Source organism: Corvus kubaryi, unplaced genomic scaffold (assembly GCF_017639235.1).
Source record: "Corvus kubaryi isolate FWS band 111438036 unplaced genomic scaffold, C.kubaryi_AGA036_p1.0 132, whole genome shotgun sequence".
Lineage (NCBI taxonomy): Eukaryota > Metazoa > Chordata > Aves > Passeriformes > Corvidae > Corvus > Corvus kubaryi.
Window position 1 is genome coordinate 11,062,174 of NW_024580666.1, and position 26,818 is coordinate 11,088,991.

Below are 26,818 nucleotides of genomic sequence, written 5' to 3' on the forward strand. Positions count from 1 at the left end.
TGGGGCTTTTTTTAATGGATATATTCATTTCTCACAGTGGAGGTGACAATTCAAAGAACTGTGAATCGGTGGGTCTTGGGAAATGAGTCACCTCATGGGGATTGATTCATTCTAAACTTCTAGCACCATAGCAACTCTTCCTCTAATCTAGATCTTAAATTATTCACATTTTTGATATACCAAATTGGCAGCCAGGAATCACAAGGATACTATCTCAATGAATATGAGCTATTACACTGTCTTGTGCAAAATGAATGTGGGAAAAGAATATTGAATGATATATAACAGTTTTGTAAAGACAAGATCTTGCATACTTCTTCTACCAGTTTAAAGATTCCAGGCAAAAGACAAGTTGTACAGCATCCTGATGCTATTAGCTTCTGCAAAATATGGAAATACTAATATTGTTTCTCTGTAGCTTTAGAATTGGTCTTCTAGAGAATTTAAACTCATAATTACATATATTTTCCATGTCCTTCATTCTCAAATTGAATGTGTTTTCTAAACTGACATCAACAATGAATTTATCTCATGACATGTTTACTAAGACCTTGAATGACTTGTTTTCATTCGTAAAGTTTATGAGAAATTTTCTGTCAGATGCAGATGGAAAAATCCCCAGGTCTCCAATTAAGAAATCAACAAAGGAAATAAAATGGCAATTTTTGATCCTTTTTAACTTATTCTATATTTTTAATTTAATTATAAAGTGCCTCAGCTAAGTTGCTGATCTTTCACAATGCTTTCACCTATAGGTTTTTGAAAATGAGAAATACATCTGTGCAAAATGGGGGTTTTTTTGAGATTTCTAAAATTTAAAAATGCAGACTGATTTTGAGCAGGCATTTAGTAAGATACTGATGTGTTGTTTGCATACATGCGTATCTAAAAATTACTCCTGATCACTAACTTTTAGTTTTCTGATATTCAACAGAACCTACACAGAAGTAAATGTAAGGAGATGGTGGATTTATGAACATTTAGAGGAACATAACAGAAAGAAAGTTTCCATGTTTTTTGAGTTGCTTACAACACCATAGTTGTGTTTGCCCTCTCTATTAAATTGGAAAGCCAAACAATGGTCTTTGGTCAACGACCTGCCGAAACTACAGCCAGCTTGTCTGCACTTAATCTCTCTCATAGGAAGTTTTCATTTAAAGCATTAAAAGTTGCTAAACTCTTTGTGTTACTGATTCAATGCCAGCAGACGAGTAAATTTTGATACAAGAAAGATTTAGCAATCCAATAATTCTAGTCCTTTTTTATTTTTTTTCATTGTGACTGAAAATGTTGTAATGTCCACAGCATCAACCACGTTGCTTCTTATACGTTTGGAAAAGTTCAGTATATGAGGATATTTTTTATTCTATGCTGATTACCTTAAATACCAGCAGTACATATATTATTATTTACTTATCTTAAAGGTTCCTTTCCTTACATTGTATTCTTTTGGATTTTGTGTCTGAACTAAATATTCACCCCAGTAAGCACTGGCTTTTGACATAATTCTGTAAGTGTTCCAAAAGGAAAAACTCGACATATGATTTCATGAGCAAGATTCATCCTTTCTATTTCAATTTATTATTTAGAAATTATTAGGCCACTAGTGGAGCAAAAGTTTGGCTAAATCAGTAACATTTTATATGGCAACAAACAATTAGATTTCAATATGTGAATATGTGATCTTTTTTTTCCTAATCCTTTTAATGATGGCAGTAACCATTTTCTTTCAATGGCATTGAAGTCATATATACAGTAGAGATAACAGCGTATTAGTCTGAAAGCTAAGCTAAAGTACTGGATGATTTTCTTAAATATAGACTGCCACCATAAATGTTTTTGAAATGAGTGTTGATCTTTCCTGATATTGTTCTGTCACTAAGTAGAAATACCATTTGTAGAATGATTAATAATATTATTAGCTTGTAATTAAAGAGCAAACTGCTTTCCTGCAGATAGTAAATATCATGGTCTTGAAATGTGATTTTACATTAGTTTTTTTAAAGAACCATACAAGTTGCAAAACATTTATAAAAGAAACACACTTCTTTTTACATATGATTTCAAATTTCAACTTTTCCAAATGCATGAGAGTAAGTCGATGACTTTATGCTGAATGGTATAAATGTGTATCATGTTTGAGATTAGGTTATGGTCTTCAGCAAGAATTTTAATTCTGTAGTCAACTGTGCATTTTCTAGTTCTTAAAGATTATTCAAAAGATAATTTGTCATGACAGTTTCTGTGTCAGCAGCTTTTTTCTTTATTCCTGAGAGTTTTAATTAAATCTTCGAGCTGTGCTTATCACTTCTTAGCACATATTTCAGTTATGTTTTATTCTGGAGACCAGAAGAATCACTTTCTTCTAGTTTTCACATAGCAATGTGAAGAATTTTTATGATATAGCTTCTTTCAACAACATTTCCAAAAAGTCAAACCTTACATTACGTACAGGTTTTTTTTTTTTTAGGGTAGCACGTTTGTCATCCATCAGTTCCATACTTGAAAGCCTCCTGCTGTGCTTTGCATTTACTGTCACTTGCAAAAAAATATTAGTTATATTACTCATTTTTCTTCAAAGAAATTCTTGAGATGCTTTTAAGGAATGGATTTTGTCTGCTTGCCCACACATGGATGATTTCTGAAACATCAATACAGATCTGTAGTGACCACCATTAAAATTCTGTAAGTCTCACAAAACACAACCTACAATTTTTTCAGAAAATTCCCCAGGGTACAGCATCATCCCATCACAGCAGTAGCTGGACTGAAGTTACTTTTCAGTAAAACTTCTTTATTTGCAATCACTAGACTAAACATGAGCAAATCACACAATCAAAATTTAGAATTTGAGGAAGTACAGGTTTTCAGTATTTAGGCGAAACTATTTACTTGACACACACAGATCAGTTTTTGATTATCCGGTGTTTGATTTTAGAAATCAATTAGTAAATACACATATTGCACTGTAGTTTTAAATAGAGAGGTTTCAAGTGTTGGGGAAGATGAAACAGGAAAGCCTTATAAATATGATTGCCTGACAAAAGATTTTGGGAATATGAAAACTACAGGCGACATCGAAATGAAAGCCACCTTTGAAATACCAAGTCTTAGTTACTGAACAACTGGAAAACAATGGTATGGCCGACTGAAGGTAATCTCCTCTTGATGGAACAATACCCTCTGCTTGCAGGCAGGTCCAAGGGTCAGAGCAGACCCTACTAGCTCAGCAGAAGGGGTCCAAAGAGTAGTTTTTAGAAGTTAAGATGTAACACTCTATGGTAATATAAGAACTCTTATAGGCTGTATGTAAATGCTATAGGATTTGTATCTTAGATTGGTTAGTGACAATTAGAATATTCAGTACAGAAGATGATTTATTGTATTGTAACCAAGACTTCACCATTCCATTCCTCTCTTACTCTTCGCACACTCTTACACTCTCTCTCTCTCTCTCTCTCTCCTTACTTACTCGCTTACTCTCTTGCTCTCTTGGGCCTGCTCAGAGCTGCCAGCTGCAGCTCTAAGCAGTGCCCCTATACCCATGCCCTTTGCAATAAACCGCATGTTCCAAGATCTGCTTATAGAGATCTCCTGTCCCCGTCTACGTCCGGTCCAGACTGAACCACCCCGCTGTCCTACATTCAAGTCTTCAGAAGCACTAAAACTTTTGTGGTTTGATATCTAAATGAAAAGTTAATGCTTCTATGCAGAACTGATCTACCAAAAAGCTTGCAATTCGTTGCAAAATAAATGACTTCAGAATAATTAAGAAATTGTATATTCAAAACAGATAGATGCACAGATAAAAAGAGAATGCGGAAAGAAGTATAAAAGAGGAACATTAATTAGAAAGTGATGTGTGACCAAGTCCGGGATTTATAGCAATAATGGACTTTGCAGAAGGCCCTGGAAACCTATCCTTTAAATGAATAATTATTTTCCAGTGTTTCAAAGATTTACTTCCATATTCTAGAGTCATGTTCCTTTTAAGGAGGCTAGCTAGAGCCGGCTTCATAAGATATGAAAAATGAAATATCTTTGGATGGGATGATGGGAAAGTGTGGAGTGATAGAGGCAGTATGCATTGGTTTAACACAGCCTGGTTTTGGTGGGGGGGGGGGGGTGCAGGAGAAGAACTGCTCGAAACTTCTATGTCCAGCACAGAGCCAATCGTTGAAGGCTCTGACAATGGGCAGGTTACTAGCCCAATTAGAGAAGTTGGTAATGCCTCTGTGATGACATATTTAAGAAAGGAAAAAGCGGAGGAAGCTCTCTTTTCTTCTCCCGAGGCGTGGTGAGGCAGCCGCTGTGCCCCATCCTGGCGGAGGTCACTGGCAGCCATGTGGCCAGGGCCCTCCCGAGGCTGAGACTACGTGCCCAGGGCCACCCGTGTGGCGCCGGCAGGGACCATGTGGCCAGCGATGAAAACACAGCGAACAATTCCCCGACACAGAGCACAGACAAGATCAACCTTTTCAGCACTGTGAAGCTCTGTAAGAACTTTTCAATTGATAGAACTTGAGAACAATAATACTTACAACAATTTTCTTCAGAGCCAGAGAGAAGGAAAAGTAAAGACAAATGGGGAGAACCAACATGGAGGCACCAAGGTCAGTGAAAGGAGGTAGGGGGAAGAAGTGCTTCGGGTGTCAGAGCTGAAATTCTTCTGCAAGCCGTGGTGAGGACTATGATACAACAAACTGTTTCCCTGTAGTTCATTAGGTGCATGGGGGGATGCAGAGATCCACGCACAGCCTGTGAGAAAGAGTACTCACACTGGAGCACGTGGATACTGAAAAGCTGTAATCTAGTTAGATTCTAGTTCCTAGTTAGGAACTCAAACAGAGAGAGAGGACCTTTGGTTCTAGACATAGAGAAAGAGAACCCTTGGCTCCAAAGTAGAACAGCTCATCCTTAAAAGACTAAACCCCATGAACTAAAATGACCCACGCTAGGCAGTTGTGGGAAGACTGCTTGGCCCGTGGGAGGGACTCAGGTTACAGCAGGTCAGGCTGCTGTTCGTGAAAGTTAAAACCATGCTGGAAATGTTGGCAGAGAACTATCTCCCATCGGAAGGATCCCAGGGCACAGGAGAAGAAAGAACTCCTTTCCCTGAATGAACTGAAAAAAGATTCTTAGAAAGACTGGCCAAAAGCCCGTGTTTTTGTCTTCTTGTACAGTTGGTGGGAAAGATTGAGGGACTGGGAAGGAAAGGTGTTCTTAAGGTTTATTTTAGTTCTCGTTACCCTTTTTACTTTTAATTCTGTTAATAAATTTTGTTTATACGGTTTAAGTTTTGAACCTGTTTTGCCTTAAACTGTTTTTCCCCTAACCCTTAACTCATTAAGTTTTTGTTTTAATTCCCCCTCCTCTTCTCAGGTGTAGCAGAGGAAAATAAGTCAATAGTTTTTTCATGGGTGCCTGGCACTTAGCCAGTGTCAAACCACCACACAATATTGCAAAATTTGTACCAAATAGGCTAAGCTGAGTGAAACTGAAGCATATGGCAAAAATTACAAGAGTTGCGATGCTTCCAGTTTAATATATTTTAACAAGGCACAGTTTTGCTGAAGTCCAGTGCTACTCGAATTGATTTTAATTCTCAAGTGACAATTACGGAGGTGTTATTTCAACATTTTTTTAAGGCCATATTTGATCTCAAAGAAACAAAATACACTACAATTATTTGAATTACTTACATTCATTGAAATGAAAAAGAAATTTATCATTAATTGCAATGAAATATAAGAGTGATAATAACTCAAAGTCTTCCAAAGGAGAAACTGTAATTTCACCTTATCCTTGAGATCGTAATACAGGCAAAATACCACTGGGTTTTACTGGACAGAGAGAAATCATAATCTGAAATCAAAAAGACTGAACTTTATGTTCTCTTTTGCTGCATTTTGAGACACTGGTAGTGCTTTAAAGTAAAAGAAAAACCCATCTTTATAAATCTGAATGCTTCTCCCTGCTCAGTGAGGACATGTGTCTTAAATGCAGTTGGATGAAAAAAAAATAGCAGAAGCAAAAAGTCCTCCAAGTTCTTGCAGAGTTAATTTCACTTTACAATTCTTCTTATGCCACCTCAAGTATGGATCTGAAAAAACGTCTTTGTTTTGGATGTTGATCTGTATGCTCAACAGTGCCTAGTGAGTGCAACAGAACAATATCACTCAAAGTTCCAACTAAACTGGTGTCCTCTTTCTGGGGGTGGACAAAGGTAGGTCTCTGCAAGACTTTAAGAGCAAAGCAGGCAGGTGGTCATACACCCCAGGAGTACCATGCAAGATTCCAGGAAAATCAAAATCAAGGACTCCTCAGTCAGAGATGGTATCTTTTAAGCCTTTTCTTCTACTAAATTGTTCAATTGCTTTCTGGCCCCCTGTAAAGCTTTTATAATAGCCTACTACAAGAGTTCTCAAGACTTGTGTTTTGTTAACATTTATTCAATGTTGACAGAGGTTGTGACCTGTTCCTATTCACTCCATCATATACATCCTGAATTTTGCTTAGTCACCTCTGCTGTTCAAGCCAGACCAGACATGTCTTTTCATGTTTATGGTTCTGCAAACCTTTTCTTGGTTAGGCATGATTTCTTGTCAGATATAGTAAATATTGTATTCAATATTCATCATGTGGTCATTTTATTGGATTACTATCATAGCATAACTATTCCGTGCTCCACTTCTTTCCTAGCAGTTCACTTTTTTTCTTGAAACTTCACTGTTCCAGACCATTGTTACAGTATCTTATACTTTCCAAATTCTTCATGATGAACGATTTTTTTCTTTCAAATAAGAGAGCAGCATGTTCTCACTGAAAAAACAATGGGATAATTTTAAAAAGCTATTAGTTTTATAAGTGGAATAATCCAGAAGTTTTCAAATTCAACTCCTGCCAATTTAGATTGTTTCAAATCTACTTGTCTATAACTAATCAGAAGTTAGCTATTTCTGTTTGACTTTTTTCTTTTTTTTGAATGCTGACAGTCTGATGATGCCTTTCACTGAATTGATCTCACTGTCACTTCACGAATTTTAAACTATCATCTTTAGAGATCCTGAATGATGATGTGCAAAATTGTTTCTTGGGCCTATAACTTCAAATACTGCACTTTCTACTTTTATCTTTTAGGCAGAGATATAGTAATGTCTTTTTCTATATCCGTCATGGTGTGCCTTGCAAAAAGAAAAAAAAAAAAAAAGCCTATTTTGCTACCAAAATTAAAAAAAGCAAGCAAGGATGGTCTGTCAACATGGGTCTGTCAGCATTTGTGAGGTTTATAGGCTTGTGTTTCTTCACCATTACCTGTAAAATATTTGACAGTTATTTATTTTTTCACTGTTGATGTGCTTCAGCTGTGACACTGTTGGGGCTGCCCGAGGCAGCACAGCATCCAGCGGCAGATGCCTGGCTTCTGCTGCTGCAGGCAGGGGCTGGCTGCAGGAAGGAGGGAAAGCTGTCAGCTGCAGCTTGCAGGGAAAGCTGGCTCCTTCGCAAGGACCGAGCCCCAAACAAAGGTGGTGTCAAAGCATCAGCAGAGACAAAGGATGAAAGGAGTCTCAGTGTAGGTTCCAACTGGTTCATTGCCGGTGGAAAATCCAGGGACAAAGACCAGGAAAAACGAGACAGCACAGCATTTTATACAGGGGGTGGAACAAAGGGAAACAACCCATTGGGATCGAGTGAGGAGGAAGAGATAACAGGGGAATAACCAATGGGGATAACTTAGGGGCGGGAATTACATGAGTAGACCAATGGGACAGCGAAGAAGGGAGAACTTTCCAGAACTAATACATAAGCAACTAGGAGAAATACATAAACATGAACTTATACATAAAACTGGGTGGAGAACTCCTGAACCAATAAACTTAAAACATGTAAACTAAGAAGCACTAGGGACGTGGGAACTCACCGTAACCACGGGGTGAGAATCAGAACTCTGTGTTCTGGAGGCCTGTGGAGCACTTCTCTGAATGCTCTGGTGCAGTGGCTGCTGCCACCTGCACTGCAACACAGCTGTGTTCCAAAATTTAGAAAATTAATAGAAAAAAGAAGATAAAACTTTCTAATGTTCTTATGGTTTTAGATTCATAAGTGAATTCTGGTGTTCCCCCAGACATAAGATTTGTTAAGTAAAACAGCATCTCAGACTTGGAGAATGCAAATGTATTCCTCTTTGAGGCACTTTAAGTGCTTCATTCTGAAGACGACACTGCCACTAAAGAGCTTCTTTCCCTTCCCAGTACAGTTGCACTTGTCATAAAAAATTCCCAAGTGATAGTTGTGCCAAACTGAAAAATTGCAAAGTTAAAGTTGAGCTAAGATTATTCATATTCTTTGTATGTTGTCTCTAAGTTTCTAGGTTATAAGGAGGGAAGACTTAGGAAAACTTAGAAATTCTGACTAATACTAAAGGAGTTGTTGCACAGAAATTATTTATGTATGCTCCGAATTTTTATTAGTTTTGTGAAAGTAGCTCTTTACATGTTAGAGATGCATCAGCGTTGAGCTGTCAGTGGTGCTTCTTTCACAATTTTGCAGGGGAAAAAATGTATTTCTCCCATCAGGTTTAGGAATAATTGAATGCTGTGTTCATACCTCTTCTTATTCAGAGGTAAATTAACTCTCAGACATGCATGTGTTTGTAACAAACATGTCTCTATTTTCATGTATAATTGTATTACACTCAATTTTCTATCTAACATAACTTGCGAGAGACGAGCTGCTTTACCAAAATGGCAAGGCCCCTCATTATTAGAACCTGACAGTGAATAGTTCTAATACTCTGTGCATCAGTTCATGCAGTTAATGTAATTATACTGGCACGAAACGGATCAAATCCAGCACATACAACACAAGAGGTGAGCAGAATTCAGAACCACATGATGAAAGAACTAGCTTGTTTGGTTTAAGTTTTTGTGGTTTTTAAATCCAGCATAGATCATGTATGTGCCTCTGAATTCCACATAGTCTATGGATCTTCTGTATCTTCTATAAAATGCTGTAAAAGTTCCTAAAATCTAAGAAAATCTACTGTGCAGGCAATATTCTCAAACTGTTTTTGATATTTCTGATCCCAGTAGAATGATGCTCACTCTACGACCCCCGCTGTGACCATAATTTTCGGGAAATAAGGAGAATACACTGAATCAGCTGTGCCTGGTTTAAAAACAGAGCAAAAAGCTGGATTCTGTTTCTGGTCACAGAAGAGCTTCATAGCATGTCAGTCCAATATTCTATTAATTTAATGACATAAATAGAACTATAACCTTTCTTTTATTTATTATTGCATCAGTATTTTTCAAAAGTAGCCATTTACAGGCATCTAAAGAATAGTTTGAAAAATTTAATCTTTGGAAGTACCAAAAAAATTTAGAGATCTGAAAAAACAAGGACTTGTGAAGCAACAGACAGAGAATTGTAACACTAACAAAATAATTCTATAAAAAAATAAACAAACAGACAAACAAGAAAACCAAACAAACAACATTTTTGTATTGTTACTTTTTAAAGAAAGGATGTTCACGATATACGACCTTTTCTATCATCAAAAGTTATAAGTAAAATTACAGAGGATGTGAAATTAAAGTCAATTACATACAATTGGATCTACTAATATTCCATCTTAATGTATATATATTTGGGGTTTTCTTTTAACTTTTAAGCATGAATGTACAATAAACCAACAGTTGTGTATGCTCCAGCTCCTGAATGGGTCAAGTGGATGCATTGTCTGCTTTGCATGGGAAGAGTCTTGAACCCTTCCACTCAGAGATCTGATAGGGGTGTGAATGAGATTTACAGAATGATGAAGGCAGGAGATGAGCTGAGCATGGCACTGTTGTTGGCCAAACATGAGAAACAGGAGGCACTGAAGCCTGGGTGAGATCAAGAATAACAGAGGCAGCAAACAGAGGCAGCATTTTGAACAGCCTTTTGCATGGAAAGGGAGAGAAGATGGAGATGGGAAACCACAGAACTGTCAGTCTCACCTCGATCCCCGAAAAGGTAACAGCTAAACCTGGAAACAATGTCCAAGCATACTGAGGACAATAAGTCCATTTTCTGGATCCAAAATTGTTTATTTGACTTTCTGGGCAACAGGCCAATAAAAGAATCCTGAAAGTACTAAGCAGGAATGTGTCCACTGACATTCCTGATGCAATGGTTCTGGATGCTGGAGGAGTACCAGAAAAATAGACAGTAGAAACACGGTCATACCATGAAGAATTTTGACCTAGCATTGTCATAACCAAGAGTGTTTTTTAGCCTACATTCTTAGACTTGTTTGTCAAGCTAGGAGACTAAACATCTTAGAAGCCTCATAGCTAGGGATCAGAGTGCCCCAGACCCCAAGGTCCTCTCCAGAACACATTTTGTAAACTAAGATAGAACCATCCAGGGGAAGGTTCCTTGAGGAGGGGGGTTCACTCAAGCCTCTCATTGGAGAATCTTTGATAGATATGCTAATTAGTAAAACCTATAATGTTATACCAGATCTATTGTGTGGGTGCGTTGTGGTGTGCATTGGGGTGCATTCAACCTGGCCATGGTGCACCTAAGGATCCTTAAAATAAATTCAGAGGTAAAACCCCTTTTTCCCTTCTAACCATGTTTGATTCTTGATTTTAAGACCAGGAAAACGCATCAATTAATGTAATTGAGTTATGGAAAGACTCAGGCATATTTTCTTACCAAAAAACCTCCCAAAAAACCCCAAACTGAGAAAAGTATTATTGTTAACTTTTACCAGATCTATGAATAGTATTTGGCAAATATCAATTTGTTTCCCTAACACATTGGTAAATAGATTAAAAAATGTTACAAAAAATGGACAAGGGGAAAAAAATAAGCATGCTCTATATCTTATCTACTAGTGTTTTACCTCATCTTTAATTGCTTTACTCTTTCTCTGCTTTTGTCTTTGTCAGCTTTACTGCCATTACGGCATCAGAGCTTTCCCCCTGCTGTTTGCATACATAAGATAATTTTACTGGTCCTGAGAGCCCTTGTACTTTTTTATCAGACATGGTAGGTCATAAGATAATGAAATCTTCATGTCACCAAATTACCATCACCATTTTTTGCTTTTCACTTCAGCTCCCACATGACAGCAGTCAAAACCTTACCAGCCACAGAACTGGAGATTAGTGCTTTGTGGTATTTGAAAGCTGAGGTTCCAACTTCCAGTTAGATGATTTTCTAGCTGCATGCTATCTTTAACAGCTGGTGAAATAGTAGCTTCTATCATGTCAGAATTTGAAGCTGGGAGGAATGGTAGGGAGCATAATGACTAATTGTAATGCTCACATTCAAGTTCTATCTCTAGCCTTACGAGTTTTAAAAGAATTGCTTTCACTGTTGCAAAGCTTGTAATCACAGCACAGCAGTTGTGCATGTTATTTGTTCCTACTCCAGCCGGTTCAAGAGATACCACTGTCAAAGATGAGCAGTGTTTTGGGCAATGATCCAAGGCAGAACATGGTCTATGGCATAACTCTCTAGTGCTTCCCAGAACTCTCATATAATTTTCATTCAATGATGATAACTAGGAGGCATAATTTTGAATGATACCACAGTATAGTAAGCAATTTTTTCAGGAATTAAAGTATTTGAGTGTACATGGTTTCTTTCTTTATTTTGAGGAGAACTTGATTTTCAATCCAAATATTAGCATGGTGCAGTGTTTATATTGGGAAAAAATTGTACAAAGAACCTCCCCAATATAATTCTGAAAATACTTCATTTAGTTTCATTACATATTTGGATGCAAAATAGAAAGTGAATAAGGGACATGGGGAAGAAAGTTAATGTCTGCTACAGAGTTGTATATCTTTCATACCTGAAAGAAGTAAGAGAGAAGTAATGAAGATGCATGTTGAGCAACTGTTAAAAGTTAAGAATTCTGAAAGGGTAAAAGGAATTAAATTGAAGCTGGCAACCATGTAATTGCTGGGAAGGGAAATGATCATGATTTTTATTGGCCTGGAGATTATGTCGGTGAAGATATTATTGTGGCAAATGAATCTTAATGTATTAAAAAAGGAATGAGAAAAGGGCTTATGCCAAGTGTACTTTCTTAGCCTTTTTTTTGTTATTAAAGAATTTGCTCAAAAAAAATTCTATGCAAATCATGGTCTTAAAACAGAAAGGAGTGGATATATTATTTATATCTTCTTCTTTATAGGACCAGAGGAACTATTCCTGTGTTCAAAATCAGAAAGCATTTTGTAAAGAAATATTAAAGCATGTTATACAAGCGAGACTTCTTGCATCTACTTACAAGTCCTAAAGCAGTCACTTATACTATCTACATCCTTCAATATTTCTGATATCTCTTTTTCAATTTTTACTTTGAAATGTATTTAAATTTTGAGTGCTTGCAATACAAATGTAAAACACAATGCTTTGAATAATGAGAAAAATGTCAAAATCAGTTTGTTTTAGCCTAAGTGTATGCTTAGCAACAGCAAAAATGCTGAAACATGCTATTTTATTCAAATATAAGGAAATTTTCTGATACCTTATTGTAATTTGCCAGGAATTAAATACTTATTGTCACAATTGCATGAGTGATAAATAGAGATGGACATAAGAGGAAAAAAAAGGCATTTTCAGGCAAATTTTTAGAAATGTACTTTTTTCTGAATACTTTCACTGTAAAAGCTGATATGAATATTTTGGTTCATTCCAATAGGTCCAAACTATTCTAGAAACCAAAAGTAGAAAGGCCAGAATATTACTATCACTCTCCTAAAAGTTGAATTTTTGCTTCTTGTGTTCATTTTGTTGGGGAGAATGGATAGAATTTTTCTTCTATCATGTAGTTGAAAGGACAAGTAATCTTAATTGGTCATCCCATAGCCTGTCATGATCATATTCTAAAATATTTGAATTGAAGAAAGATGTTATTATGCAAAGTCAACTGTGCAAAAATATGTGAATATCTGAGAATTAACAACTCAAGAAAAAGAGAGTTTTTAAAGGTCATTTTAATTCTTATCATATGTCAAAACAGGGAGACAATTATGTTATAAGTGGGAATGATTCTTCTTTGGGAAACCACAGTTAACAAGACCTGCGTTATGAAAGACTGTTCGAAGGAGGCCTTTCCTATTAAGTAGCCAGGGAGTTGTATTTATCCTCTACCATTCTAAAAGTTCTTACAGTCAGTAATGCATTCAAAATTTCAGTACAGCTACAGCAATACAGAAGTGAAGGGTTTGGTTTAGTCGCAAAAGTTTGATCAAAATATTAATTTTGTCATATTCTTTCTTAGGGAAAATATTACATGTAATTGTATAATGAATTTCAGCAGTACCTACTGTAATACACTGTACCCAGAAATATACTTGGGAAATTTATCCTGACATAAATTTGGAAGTTAAAAGGGGTTATAATTATATAGGAAAACACAAATATTTTCTTGTAAGGAAAATCAAAGCATAATTTTTAATGAGTTCAATAAGTAAAAATAATTTAATAGAAATATAGAAAAAGATGGCTTGTGGTCTTGTGGATCTCAAAGGAAACACAACATTTAACATTTAAAGAAAAAGTCATGCTGTTTGAAAGCACATATAGTATTTTTAGAGATTGGCATAGTGGGTGAGTTTACAGTTGGTTTGAGTATTTTCTGCAGTGTAAAAATACGAAACCTAATCCAATATCCGTATGTTCACTCATGATCGTTCACAGTCCCCTAATGCTAAATGGCAAATATGTTTTAATTAAAGCAGAATCTGACATAAATCCATGTCCTATATCTTGGGCATTAACCTGTAATTCCACTCAGAATATTAATCATTTTATTCATAAATAAATGCCTAAAATTGCAGTTTAGTTTATACCAGTAGATGCTAGCTCAAGCTTATAACGATTTCCTTTCTTAACTCTGATTTGGTTTCATACCAGAGATCCCTTCCTTCTATATCCACACTTGAAAATAGTTCAGTGTAGCACCACTGTTACTGCTGAGACAGTAAAAGACAAATCATAGTGGGTCTGAACTGAAATTTATTATTTATTATTACAAAATGAACTCTCGCATTTTATATTTAAAAATTACATATTCAGGATATTAGTTATTTGGTCTAAATTATTCGATCGAAATATTTCTGATGCAAGTATTTGAGATGGTGGTGGTGAGGGCTTATTGCCAATCTAATTTCATTTTCTATATCACACTCATGACACAGTTTATGAATCTTTTAGAAAGGCACATGAGATAGTTAACAGTATTCCTTTGAGAAGAGAACTGGTTTTTAGTTTCCATAGGAGTCCTGAATTCAAATAGAAACCTTGGTAGGATTGAGCTAGTATGGCAAAACTCAGCACTTCTAAGAGGCATATGGAATCTGTAAATACCAAAAAGAGAGAGAGAGTGTGTTTCACAAATAACGTTCGTCTTGTTTTTGGAAATATGGAGATTCCTTAAGCTTTAGTTTTTCAAGAATAAACATCCTTGAAGGAGAAAAATTTTTCAGACATCTTCATTTCCCTCTCTTCTCCACATTTCCAGGTGGATATTTATCAGAATATAGTCGCCTTATATTTCTTGTTGTATTTTCTTTAACACTGCTATGCTAGTCCCTTACTATTTTGCCTCTAATCTATACTCCTGAGAAATATGCACATCTGTCCTTGGGAAGTCGTCACTGATTAAAACAAACAGCAACCTTTTAATGTTTCTCTGTAGAATCATTACAGCAAATTGTGTGAGGATTAAATAAGACAACAATAATAATTTAAGTATCATGTGTAACTACCTTAAAATAGTTCTATCTAGCTCTTCCATTTAATTAATGTTTGGAAAGAATCTTGCCTTCCATTTAACACTTACTGTGCACTTACACTAAAAAAAGAGATTAATTTAAACAGCAGTGAAAATTTTTTAAATATTCTGTGGAGAAATGCATGCACAAACTATATTAATTGAGCTCTAAATTAGTGGTGCTAAACAACAAAAGCAAGGAAATGCACAGTGAAGCAGGAAATGTACCATATGTTATTGTATACCTGGGCACAATGGGGACACTATCTTAATGTCCTTCTTAATGTTCCTGTTGTACTAGATATTGGTGGACATATGGTATGCTGCCTTTTTATATGCTTGTGTCTTTCCATTATTTTGTTAGCTGAATTTGATAGCATTTTCTATTCATGTGCTGTAAGGAAAAGGGCTTTAAAATGTTTTGCTCATTTATCTAGAGTTTGAAACCCATGCATTTTATTTTGCTTATTCATTTATACCCCATTTTTAAAATTTTCTTCAAGAGCAGTTGCTTATTACTTTTATTTTTAATCTTTTCATAGTTTTTGTCCCTGTCTGGCAATAATTTGGAATACAGCTGAGTAGCCCTTCCACGTGCAGAGGGGTTTTGACTCGCTGTCAGCACTGGCCAAACAGATGGCTAAAGCAACAGCAACAGCTGCTCACCAGACTTTGCACAACCACAGTCATACAACCTTAGAATCATAGCATTAAGAGTCCTTTAGGTTGGAAAAGACCTTCAAGATCATTAAGTTCACCAGTTAACCCAGCACCACTTAACCATGTCCCTAAGCACTGTATCTACACATCTTTTGAATACCTCCAGGGGTGATGACTCAACTATTTCCCTGGGCAGATGGTTTCAGTGCTTGACAACCCTTTTAGTGAAGAATTTTTTCCTAATATCCCATCTAAACCTCCGATGGCACAACTTGAGGCCATTCTCTCTTGTCCTTTTTCTTGTTACTTGAGCACTCATGCAACTGTCTTATTCCCTGACTGCCCCAAGGAACCTCAACCAGCTCCAGTTGGCAGCAGACAAGTTTCCCATTTCACTTGGCTCCTAGTGCCCTTCGAGCTGAGGGACAAAACACAACAACTTCTTGTGACATTTCTTCCTGGATATCACATGTTTTCAAGGTTGGCTGATGCAGAATACCAAAGGGAAAGGTCTCCTTAATTTTTTTATGGCACAATCTTAATAAATGTTTGCATTTAAATAGGCTGTTCATTGCTTCCATCACATGGAATAAACACATTGAAGTCACAGACGTCCAGACCTAGTCAGAGGAAATATATCATATACCAGAGAAGAGCAACTGAGCCAAATCCTTTTGACATATATGTGACTTACTCGAGTTACACCCTGGCAAAAATTCCCTTCATTAAAGCAGTAATCTCAGGGATTCCTACTGGAGGTGTTTGAAGACTGTTTATATTGCAGAAATAAAAGGACATTGTTGTACATTAGCTTGTCAATAGGCACTCAAGTCTTACAAGTCATTACAGATCAGGACTAGTCTTTTAAGTAAGATTTAGTGATTTCTGGCAAGTGTGAGTACTTTTGTCTAAACATTCAAATCTTACCATTCTAACATTCATACAGCAGTTTTGGTAGCAGCTCATTACATGTGTAGCTGCATTAATTTAAAAAAGAAATAAGAGGCATGATGAAAGTCTCCTAACTTTTTATAGATGTCAGACAGCCTTACATGTCATCTAGAAATGCCAGACTATTTGTTTCTGAAATTTTTAAATAAGAAATATTTTAAAAACAAATAACTTGATCTGTCCTGAAAATTTACCATGTGTATTCCCAGGAAAGCAAGAAGTAATTTAAGTCCATAGCCATCAATTACAGCTAACATTTTTTCATATATTTTAGTTTGCTTTCTTTAAATTTAATTTAAAACTTTTTCAGTTGCTAGTTTTAGGAATTCTAATTTTATTCTATTAATATATCTTCAATAAGCAAATGAATGGGAAAGGATTGAACTATGAGTGATTTTGCACAAGTATTTTAATAAGGAGCTGTTGATAGAACTTATCTAGAATTTTTTATAAGGCAAAGTCATTATTGGAAATCATTAAATTAAAGTAATTAAAAAGGAAACAGGCATCTCTTTCAAAAGGATTCCAGTAAAATTCAGTAAAAGCAACCAAGTTTCTGAACAGCCTAGTCTTGTGCATCCAGCAGGGTGAAGAACTTGCCAGCTTATTGCTTCTTACTGATGTAGGGCTTGGCAATCAGTCTGTATCTGGAATAATTAGTGGGGATGTTCATCAGTAGACAGGAGCATTATGAGGTTCCTGATGCTATAAACAATTACTCTACTATGCCAGCTCAAAGGCTTTTACACTTTGGCAGCTTAAATGCTTTTGACATGTGATGCTGTTTTTTCTAAGAGCACTGTTGTTTTATAAATAGTAGGCAGATTAGATTAGATGTATGTGCACAATGGCATGACTGACCTGTCTGCAGTGCCAGGGAATGGATTACAACTACAAAGAAGTAACTGGGTACCATCAAAGTGGTAAAAAGTCTCCACATTTTGGTAAGAATTCTCAGGTTCCTTGATGTGTTATTCAGACTTTGTTCACAGGACTTTAGGGGTGACAGAATCAAGATTAAACCAATGGCTTTGTGAATTCTCTTCTGAAAACCTGTTCAAGACACATAAAGAAGCACCATTGCACCATGACTTTTGGTAGGATTTGAATGAAAGTGAAACGATGACATGGAGGGAATTGGAGATTTATGTCCCTAAGCTTAAAGCACAATAAATTAATCATGGATGAGATAAAAACTAGTAACATACAGAAATGGTTTAGATCTGACATGATTTTCTCACTCTTACATGCAGTCTCCTTGAGACAGTTTGTAGTGTAGCTACTTTGGGCAGTATTTAAGATCCTAAATTTTGATAAATCTCTGTTATTCTATACAAGGCTACTGTCTATTCTCTGTGCTCTAAATTCCCCAAGAGTGTAATAGCCTGGTTTTGGCACCCAGTTTGAGTGGATGTTCTTGGTCTGCTGCACATTGTTATTAGGAATGTGATTTACCAACTCAAAAATTACAAAAACTAACATACTTTTAGCATTGTTATGTTTCAATGATAATCTTTACAGTGTTTATGTGTTTTGTAAATAGTCTCTCCTTATTGTTATAAATTTAATATGAAGACATGATGCTGAACTAGAGGCTAGAATTCTGTCAAATGAGGGATTTGAGATATCTTTGATCTTTTTCACTATTCCCCACTTTCCCTTCTTGCCATAAAGAGACTCATCAATTTCAAGTAAGTACTTTAAATGTATCTTGAATAACAGTAGGACTGAAGTTCAGAACTGCCAATCAATAAATAATGGCTCCTAGTCATCAAAAGTTGCTTGCTTCTCACTGTGAAAGACAATTCCAAGTAATTGCTCTGAAACCCTATACTTTTTCATTTTTTATTAAGGAATCCGCTGAAAAAGTATTCAGTGTGTACTCTAAAGTTAACAATACAGAAAGATTTTCTCGTCTAGATTCTACCATCTCCTACTGAAATATTTTTCTTAGAAGAAATTTGATCTGCAGTTGTTTCAATTTCACCTGACTTTTCTGTTTCATGTTGTGGTCACACCTTTTTTAAAATTTCACTTCAGAGTAAAGAGGTGGAAGAAAGTGAACACAGGATTTGGGACCAGACAAAGTTCCTTGTCTGCTGTTGGAGATTCTACCATGACAGTGAGTGAAGGTACAGGAGATCACCAAAAACCCCTGCAGCAACAAGGCCAACAGCAAAGAGGAGAGGCAAACACTGTTCATGAAGACGTACAAGAAAATTTCATCCAAGAAGTGCATGTCAGACGAGTGGGAATACTGTATGCATTGTTCCTATGTAATCCTGATTTTTTATAAGAGCCAAGGAAAATATGGTAGAGTCAGTGTGCACCTATTTAGAATTTATGTTGACCATTGTCATTCCTTTCCAGTTGTTCTAATTGTTCTCTTCTAAAGCAAAAGGGGGACTTTAATTAAATTTTCCCATATTTTACCTTCCTTTGGGAAAAAGCACTTTTGAATGTGCATGGCATATGAGAGAGGTCCACATTCTGTCCTGGGAAGACATTGAGCCTGAAAATGGAAGTCAATGGTTTGTTTCTTGCTTTGCTTATGTGTTTTACTTTCATACAGCAGTGGGCAAATATATCTGTATCTCAGGACCCCCAGTTCTACCAGGGTGACTTGCGTATTGCATTTTTCTTTCATTAGAAAAAAGAAGAAGAAGAAAAAATATTTTATTTTAAATACCCAAATATTATCACATACACATTTAGACTAAAGAAATATCCTTTCTTTATGTGTTTCTTGTACTATATAGTAGAAATAATGCATATCAAATTTCCCTTATTGTCTACATACCACATTTTTATTTAAATTTTACTTTATTAATTGTCCATGTAAAAAATTGTAAATATCACATAGGAAGCAAGATAAATATGTTAAGATAAACTGGAAAAGCAGATTTTGAGAATTTTAGAAAATTCACGATTTATAAAAACAACAGCAACTTTCAGCCATCAAGTCAGGTGCAAATTATAATTTTGTTTGCCATGTGCAATTGATAATGAGTATGTGCAGATTCTATTGCACAAGGATTGCTGCAACTGCTCAGAAATATGTTATTTTCATTCTTTATATCCCTATAAACTGAAAACTTTAAAGAGGATTCTAGTTGTGTTTAAAGCTATGTCCTTTCTAAGAGGGAACTGTGAGATCTCTTGATTTCTTTTGTAACCTAGGACCATACAAAAATCAAAAAGTATTAAAGATTATTGATTACACAGGAATCACATTTTTCCCAGGAATTCTCTGAGCTGCAGATGGTAGGAAGCTGGGAACTAAATGTTCTTATGACCCTCTCTGAGCTTTAGGCTGCTGCTGGAGATGGGATGCTAGAGCAGAAGGATCTATGTTTTGACTACTTCTAAAAGTTCTTAACCCTCTTTCATGTTTATAATGCTGACCTAATCCTAACCATTAGTTCTCAGGACACACTAAGGGATATACAATGAGGGAATTTTGTCTTTGTTGCCAGTAGCTGATTCACAAGTTCATCAACAAGGTACAGAGATACTGCGAGACAATTTATTTTTAAATGGAGTTTAAACATGTAAAACTTACAAGAATTGACAATAAAATAAGATTTGTAATTCTTTTTTTCATAATTCAAACTTCCTCCCTTGTTAGCTTACTGGTTCAAGGTTTTATATTAGACAAAAGATCTCTGGTCTTGTTCCATGCTTTGTGAAATGACACACTGACTTTCTCTAAAACTCCATCTGCTTTTCTTATGCCAGCATCTTCACGGCGCCACAGTCTGTGAAATGGCTGTATTGAAAATGTTGATGTGCACAATAGGAATGGAAAGTGCATAATTATTGATTTTCAAATGCTGTAACAGCCAAATATACTTCTATGGTTACACTGAAGCACTTGAAAATATGGCAGTACCACATAACAGCTTACTGATAAAAGCTTGTGTCATTTAGGTAAGCTTTAGAGACAAGATCTTTTCTTTCCCCTCTGACAAGCCATTAGAAATATATTTCTTTTAGCAATAAAGTATGGTTTCAGCATTGACCAAAATATCAATAACTTCCAGAGTATCTTTTCAGCCCACAGTAATAACTGTGGCTAAAAATAAAGTCAAATGATATTACAAATTACTAGGGAAATTGGGATTCCATCTTTCCTGTCTGTATTTCTAAATCTGTAGAAAAACAAATAACCTTTAATTGGTGCCGGGGAGCATTTCTGTGCTAACAGCTTGGTAGTGTAACATGGATATTGAGGGAAATCAAACCAGAAGCTAATTTCTGCTGCTCTAACTCTGCCATAAACCCTTTTGTATGTGTCCACTGCATTATACTACCCAGAAGGTGTGATACACCTGGCTGGCCTAAAAGTCATGGTGACAATAAAATACCATCACATGATGTTAGTTTTAAAATTTATATTCCAGAATGTCAATACAGTATCTTTTCTTTCTCATGAGGAAATTTTAGTTTTTTGTGGGGTAGTTAATATTCACATTTATCCCACACGTCTTTGTAATCACTTATTGATCATATTTTACTTTCAGGCACCTTCTGAATAGCACTTCTTAAGTTTTCTTTCTTGCCTCTTATAGATCACACAAGATGCTTTATTTTTTCGTAATTTCTCCCTATTCCCTGAGATAGAGGAAACTCAGCTGCTTCCATTGTCTAAATAAAATATTTATTTCATCAACACATACACAGAGAACTTCAGAGGCCTCTGTGAGGCAGTAAACCCATAAATTAGTCACTTAAAAGTGAGTCAAGATAAGATGATGCATGATTGCCCTGTCTGCAGTTGAGAATGTTTGAAAATGCTAATTTATGACCTTTCCATAATAATACTAGAATGTTTCCAGGTCTTAAATATACATCTATGATATTTTCTATGTACCAGTGTTCCCATCCATTCTTCTTCACATTTTACATGTGGGAAATGAAGATTAACAGATCTGTGCAGGGATGATTTGCTCAAGGTCACCAAGCATAATTATGGGAAAGCCAAGAAAACTCTTAAACTTAAATCTGGTTGCAAACAATTGATCTGTTCTTCATCTCTTAAAATGAGTGGTGCCTAAAACAGTGGATTGCCACTAGAAAAACGTCACTAAATAGTCTTTCCTACTTTTCTTTTTAAGATAATAAATAGCATGAATCTTTTATGTGGATCAATTTTACAAACTGATTGTAAACACAGTGATAGAAAGACCTGCAAATAATTTTCACAGCTGGCAATTAAACCTTGTTTAATACTGTAAATGTGTGTATTATTTACTATTGTTATATGTGCAGAAAGATAGGAAAGAATGATTTATGTGGTCTTGTGGTCCCCTACTTGATATGGAAACAGTGGGTAACACTGTGTTTGGAATAAAATAGACTAGAACAGTTCAGCTGGAAGAGACCTGCAATGACCATCCACTCCAACTGCCTGACCACTTCAGAGCTGACCAAAAGTTAAAGCGTGTTGCTAAGGGTATTGTCTAAACGCCTCTAAAATACTGACAGTCTTGGAGCATTGACCATCTCTCTAGGGAGCCTGTTCCAGTGTGTGACCACACTGTTAGTAAAGAAATGCTTCCTAATGTCCACTCTAAACCTCCCTTGGCACAACTTTGAACCATTCCTATGCATCCTGTCACTGGACATTGGGGAGAAGAGTTCAGTACTTCCCTTTCCACTTGTCCTCCTCAGGAAGCTTTAGAGAACAATGAGGCTGCCCCTCAGCTTATTTTTCTCCAAACTAGACAAGCCTAAAGTCCCTAGCTGCTCCTCTAGGGACATTCCTTCCAGCCCTTTCACCTGCTTTGTTGTCCTTCTCTGGATTCATTCAAGGACCTTTATGACCTTCTTAAATTGTGGGGTGCAGAATTTCACAAAGTGCTCAAGGTGAGGCCACACCAGCACTGAGTAGAGAGGGACAATCACTTCTTTTGATGGGCTGATTACACTGTTTCTGGCATCTCAGGATGGGGTTTGCCTTCTGGACTTCCAGGGCACTCTGCTGACTCACACTGAGCCTGCTGCAGATCAGCACCCCCAAGTTCCTTCCTGCAAGACTGCTCTCCAGCCATTCCCCTCCCAATTTATTACTGTGCCCAATATTACTCCACCCTAGGAGCAGAATATGGCATTTGTTCTTGTTAAATTTCATCCTATTAATCATTACCTAATGCTCCAATCTCTCTAGATCCCTCTGAAAGGCATCCTATGCCTCAAGAGTCAACAACAGCTCCCAGCTTGGTATCATTAGCAAATCTTATAATGGTATATTCAGCTCCTTCATCCAGATGGTTAAAAAATATATTGCTATATTATTGATAAATATATTGATCAGAACTGGCCCTAAAATCGAGCCATGAGGAATACTACTGATGGTCCATTGCCAGACAGATGTAGCCCCATTCACTGCAACCCTTTGAGTTCTGTCCTTCAGCCACTTCTTCACCTGGCACACCCGAAACACACTCATCCCACAGTTGGACATGTCCAGAAGGATGCTGTGAGGAACAGTATCAACAGCCTTAGTAAAACCTAGAAAAACTACATCTACCACTGCCCCTTCACACAAAGGCCAATGACTTTATCATGGAAATATATCAAATTAGTTATATAGGACTTTTCCTCTGTGAACCCATGTTGTCTGTGCCATGTTGATTTCCTCCTTCCAGAATAAAGGGCTGCTTTTCTGAGGGATGCCTCAATCTCCCTCTAGAGTACTTTGAAACACTTTTCAAGATACACACCAAAATAATGTCCACTTATTCCACTGTTGACTTGATTAACGGTAGAGAATAACTATGAAGGGCCTATGACCAGTCCAGAACGCTGTCTCCAGTAGGGTGGGAGCTATCAGAGTTTCATTAAGAACTGGTCACTTTTCCTGCTGAAATCTCTACCCTTGTATTCCCCAATCCTCCTGTCTCCATGCCTTTCAAAATTAAAAGGTTTTCTCAGAATAACCTCAGCCTATTTTCCCCACTTTAAAGGGAAAGAAACCTTAAACGCTGCTTTTAAAATATGCTAGTAAGCAGTTATTTCTCAGAAACCATGAAGATTCTTGGATACCTTTTACCGTTACAAACCTTTTATCATGTGACTTCAGGAAGAAGACAGGCAATTCTAGTCAATTGAAATCGAAAAAGTCTATTCATAATTTTGTACAGTCTAAATCAGAACTAAAATCCAACACTAATTTCAGAGGATATTCTAAATATATTCAACAAATATAACTACATAAGATTGCAAATGTGATTCAATTGCCTCCTTTGATCATGAATAGAATATTTTCCAGGCAGTGCCATTTCAGGAATCTATTGATCATAATTAGAAAAGGGCCATGAATGACTGCTTACGCTAAGATTGGATAAAATAATTCTTAAGGCTATTAACATTTGAAAGGAAGAAAATGCAGATAAGAAAAGGACAAACAAAACCCTGTTATTTACCATTTAAGCTTTGGGGGTTATCTTTGTAAGAGAGTTTAAAGTGAAATTTTAGCATACCATCACACATCAGAAGATAAAAGTGGATTTTCTAATCATCTTAACAAAATGCTATGGTACACATACAATAGACTCTATTTCTGTTAACAAATTAATGCTTTTCTTCCAGTCAGATAATCAATAAAAATACAAATGGATTTAACTGCCAACATATTACCAAGCTTCTCATTACACATTGCATGACTTCATTGGCATCCACAAATAGAATTTAAGAAGCACAGTTTTGAGAGTTTTGAAATGGCAGCATATATCTGGAGACTCCTAGTTGTTTCTTAATGTCCTATGGACATTGACAAGAGCTCAATGAAATCATGGATCTCTCTCAGAAAAAAAAGCAACAAAAAGACCCCGATGTGGAGTAAGTAGTGACATGGTAATTTTCTAAGAAAACTATTCAGAATAAGGAAAAATACTAGGCTTTTAGGTGTTTGCACTTAAAAGTAAAAAGACACTATTTTTAATGTACTTTGCTGTATCTTAGACATGTATTTTGAAAAATCCCCCTTTATAAGCAACAAAGAAGTTAATCCAAAATTTTTTTACATGAGAATATAAACTTATATGATTAATCTCATATTTTCTTCTTTCCTTACTGTGTACTAATTCTGCACCATTACTCCTATTATATATTGTCAGGTGTCTTGTTAAAAATCACATTGAGGAATAGGAAGTTTAAATTCTTTTACGACATCTAATGGAAAAATAACTTGTTTTCCAACTTAAATACCCTATGAAAGCTTGCAGGTAATTACATGTAAATAATCATCGATCATATTCTCTTTTTGCAGTGTTTTGGGTTAGCCATGGCTGGCTGCCAGGTGCCCATTGAGATGCTCCTCCACAGGAGAGAGAGAGAAAATAAGATTAAGGAACTTGAGAATCAAGCTAAGAACATGGTGTTTTCTTATCAGTTATTTTCATGGCGAAACAGATTTGATTTGGGGGAGTTCAGCTTATTGCTTATTAATAACAGTGTAAGATAGTGAGAAATAAAAGACTAAACTAAAACCACTTTCCCCTTCCTCTCCTTCCCAGGCTAAGCTTCAGTGCTTCACCCCTGACTTCTGTACCTCTTTCCCTCAAGTGGCACAGGAAGATGGAGAATGGGGTTCACATCAGCCCACAACAGCTCCTCCCTGCCACTCCTTCCTTCTCACACTGTTCCCCTGCTGCAACATCCAGTCCCTTGCTCAGGATACTATACTTCATAAACTGTTCCAATGAGGCTCCTTTCCATGGGGCATGGTCCTTCAGAAACAGACTACTCCAGCATGGATTCTGAGCTGCAGCTCATACCAGAAAATCTGCTCCTGAATGGTTTCTCCACATGCTGCACCTTCCTCCTGACATGTCGGAGCATGGGGTCGGTCCTCCACGGACTGCACACAGATCTCTGCTCCAACACAGAGCTCCGTGGGCTGCAGGAGGACAGCCTGCCTCACCACAGTCCTCTCCAGGGGGCTGCAGGGGAACTTCTGCTCTAGTGCCTGGACCACCTTCTCCCTTTCTTCTTCTGTGACATTGATGTCTCCGGAGCTGTTGGTTTCACTTTTTCTCATTCTTCTTTGTCACAGCTGCTGAGCAGCATTTTTATCTGTTCTTAAATATGATATCAGAGAGGAGCTAGCAGCTGGTGGGCACAACTTTGGCCAATGGCAGGCTCTCTTAGGAGCTGTCTGTAACTGGCTTTGTCTGATATGGGGTCAGTTTCTGTTGTCTTCTCACGGAGGCCACCTCTATAGCCCCCTCCCTGTTACCAAACCTTGCCACAAAGCCCAAATATAAGGGTTTTTATTCTAATAGTAAAACATTTCCTTCTGGAGTAATTTGACAGTGCAAAGAGCATAACTTAGAGTCAATTTACCCTTTTGTCTTTTAAAAATAGATTTAATCTAGCATTATTCTGTTGTTGTGATCTCTTATAAACCAGTGTACCAGGGCTATGTGAATTATTCAATACAACCCTGGCTATGCAGCAGTATAGTGAACTGTTCCAAAGAGGTCTAATTTGATATACTTCTCTGTGGTGATACGCTGTTTCCAATACTGTCATTCATTACACAAATTAGCAACAAAAAAGGAGTACAAGAATAATACAATTTGATTAATAACCATAGGAAATTTTACCTAGTTTACTGTTATTAAAGTAAAATTGTTTTCAGAAACCATCCCTTGCGTTTCTGTTATGTTAATAAAAATACAGCTACTTGTATGAGCGCATAGAATCATAGACCAGTTTGGGTTGGAAGGCACCTTAAAAATCATCTGGTTCCAACCCCCCTGACATTGCCAGCCGTGCCTTATGCTAGACGAGGGCCTTGAACACTTCCAAGGATGTGGCATCCAAAATTTCTCTGGTCAACCTGTTCCAGTGCCTTGCCAACCTCACAGCAAGGAATTTCTTTTTAATATCCAATCTAAACCTAATCTCTTTCAGTTTTAATCCAATTACACCTGTTCTATCACTACATGCAAAGGCAAACCATCCCTTTCTAGATTTCTTCTAGATTCCCCTCATGTCCTGAAAGGCCACAATAAGGTCACACCAGAGCCTCCTCTTTTCCAAGCTAAAGAATCCCAATTCTAGCCATCTTTGTGAGTCTCGAGTTCCCATGTATATGTTGATAGAAGGGTTACATCATAGAATCACAGAATCACAGAATATGTGCAAAGAAGCACCTGCTCATACTCATATCACTGGTCAAAGAAAGAACACCACAAGTTATTGGACAGATAGCATTTGTGACCACCAACGACCACTGAACACCCTGCAAATACTCCTCTGTGCATACCTGGAACATGGACTGTAGATAAGATAAAGGTGGTACTATTTTCCAGATGTTACCTCAGACCTAGGGGAAGGTTCACATAGCTGTATGTGAATTGTGGGAGAATGTATCACTGGAAATGAACACAAAGAGTGCGGAATTTGTGGGCGACA

At 36.7% G+C, this 26,818-nt stretch overlaps 1 protein-coding gene across 1 annotated transcript in view; it reads left to right on the forward strand.

Annotated features, from left to right (window-relative positions):
• The window catches only part of CCDC102B (coiled-coil domain containing 102B), a 155,973-nt gene extending 129,450 nt beyond the window's left edge, over positions 1–26,523 (forward strand). The window contains exon 5 of the mRNA XM_042032420.1: positions 18,434–26,523. Within this exon, the coding sequence (XP_041888354.1) occupies positions 18,434–18,523 (90 nt within the window). The 3' untranslated portion in view covers positions 18,524–26,523. The remainder of the gene's footprint in view (positions 1–18,433) is intronic.
• The last annotated feature ends 295 nt before the right edge of the window (positions 26,524–26,818 follow it).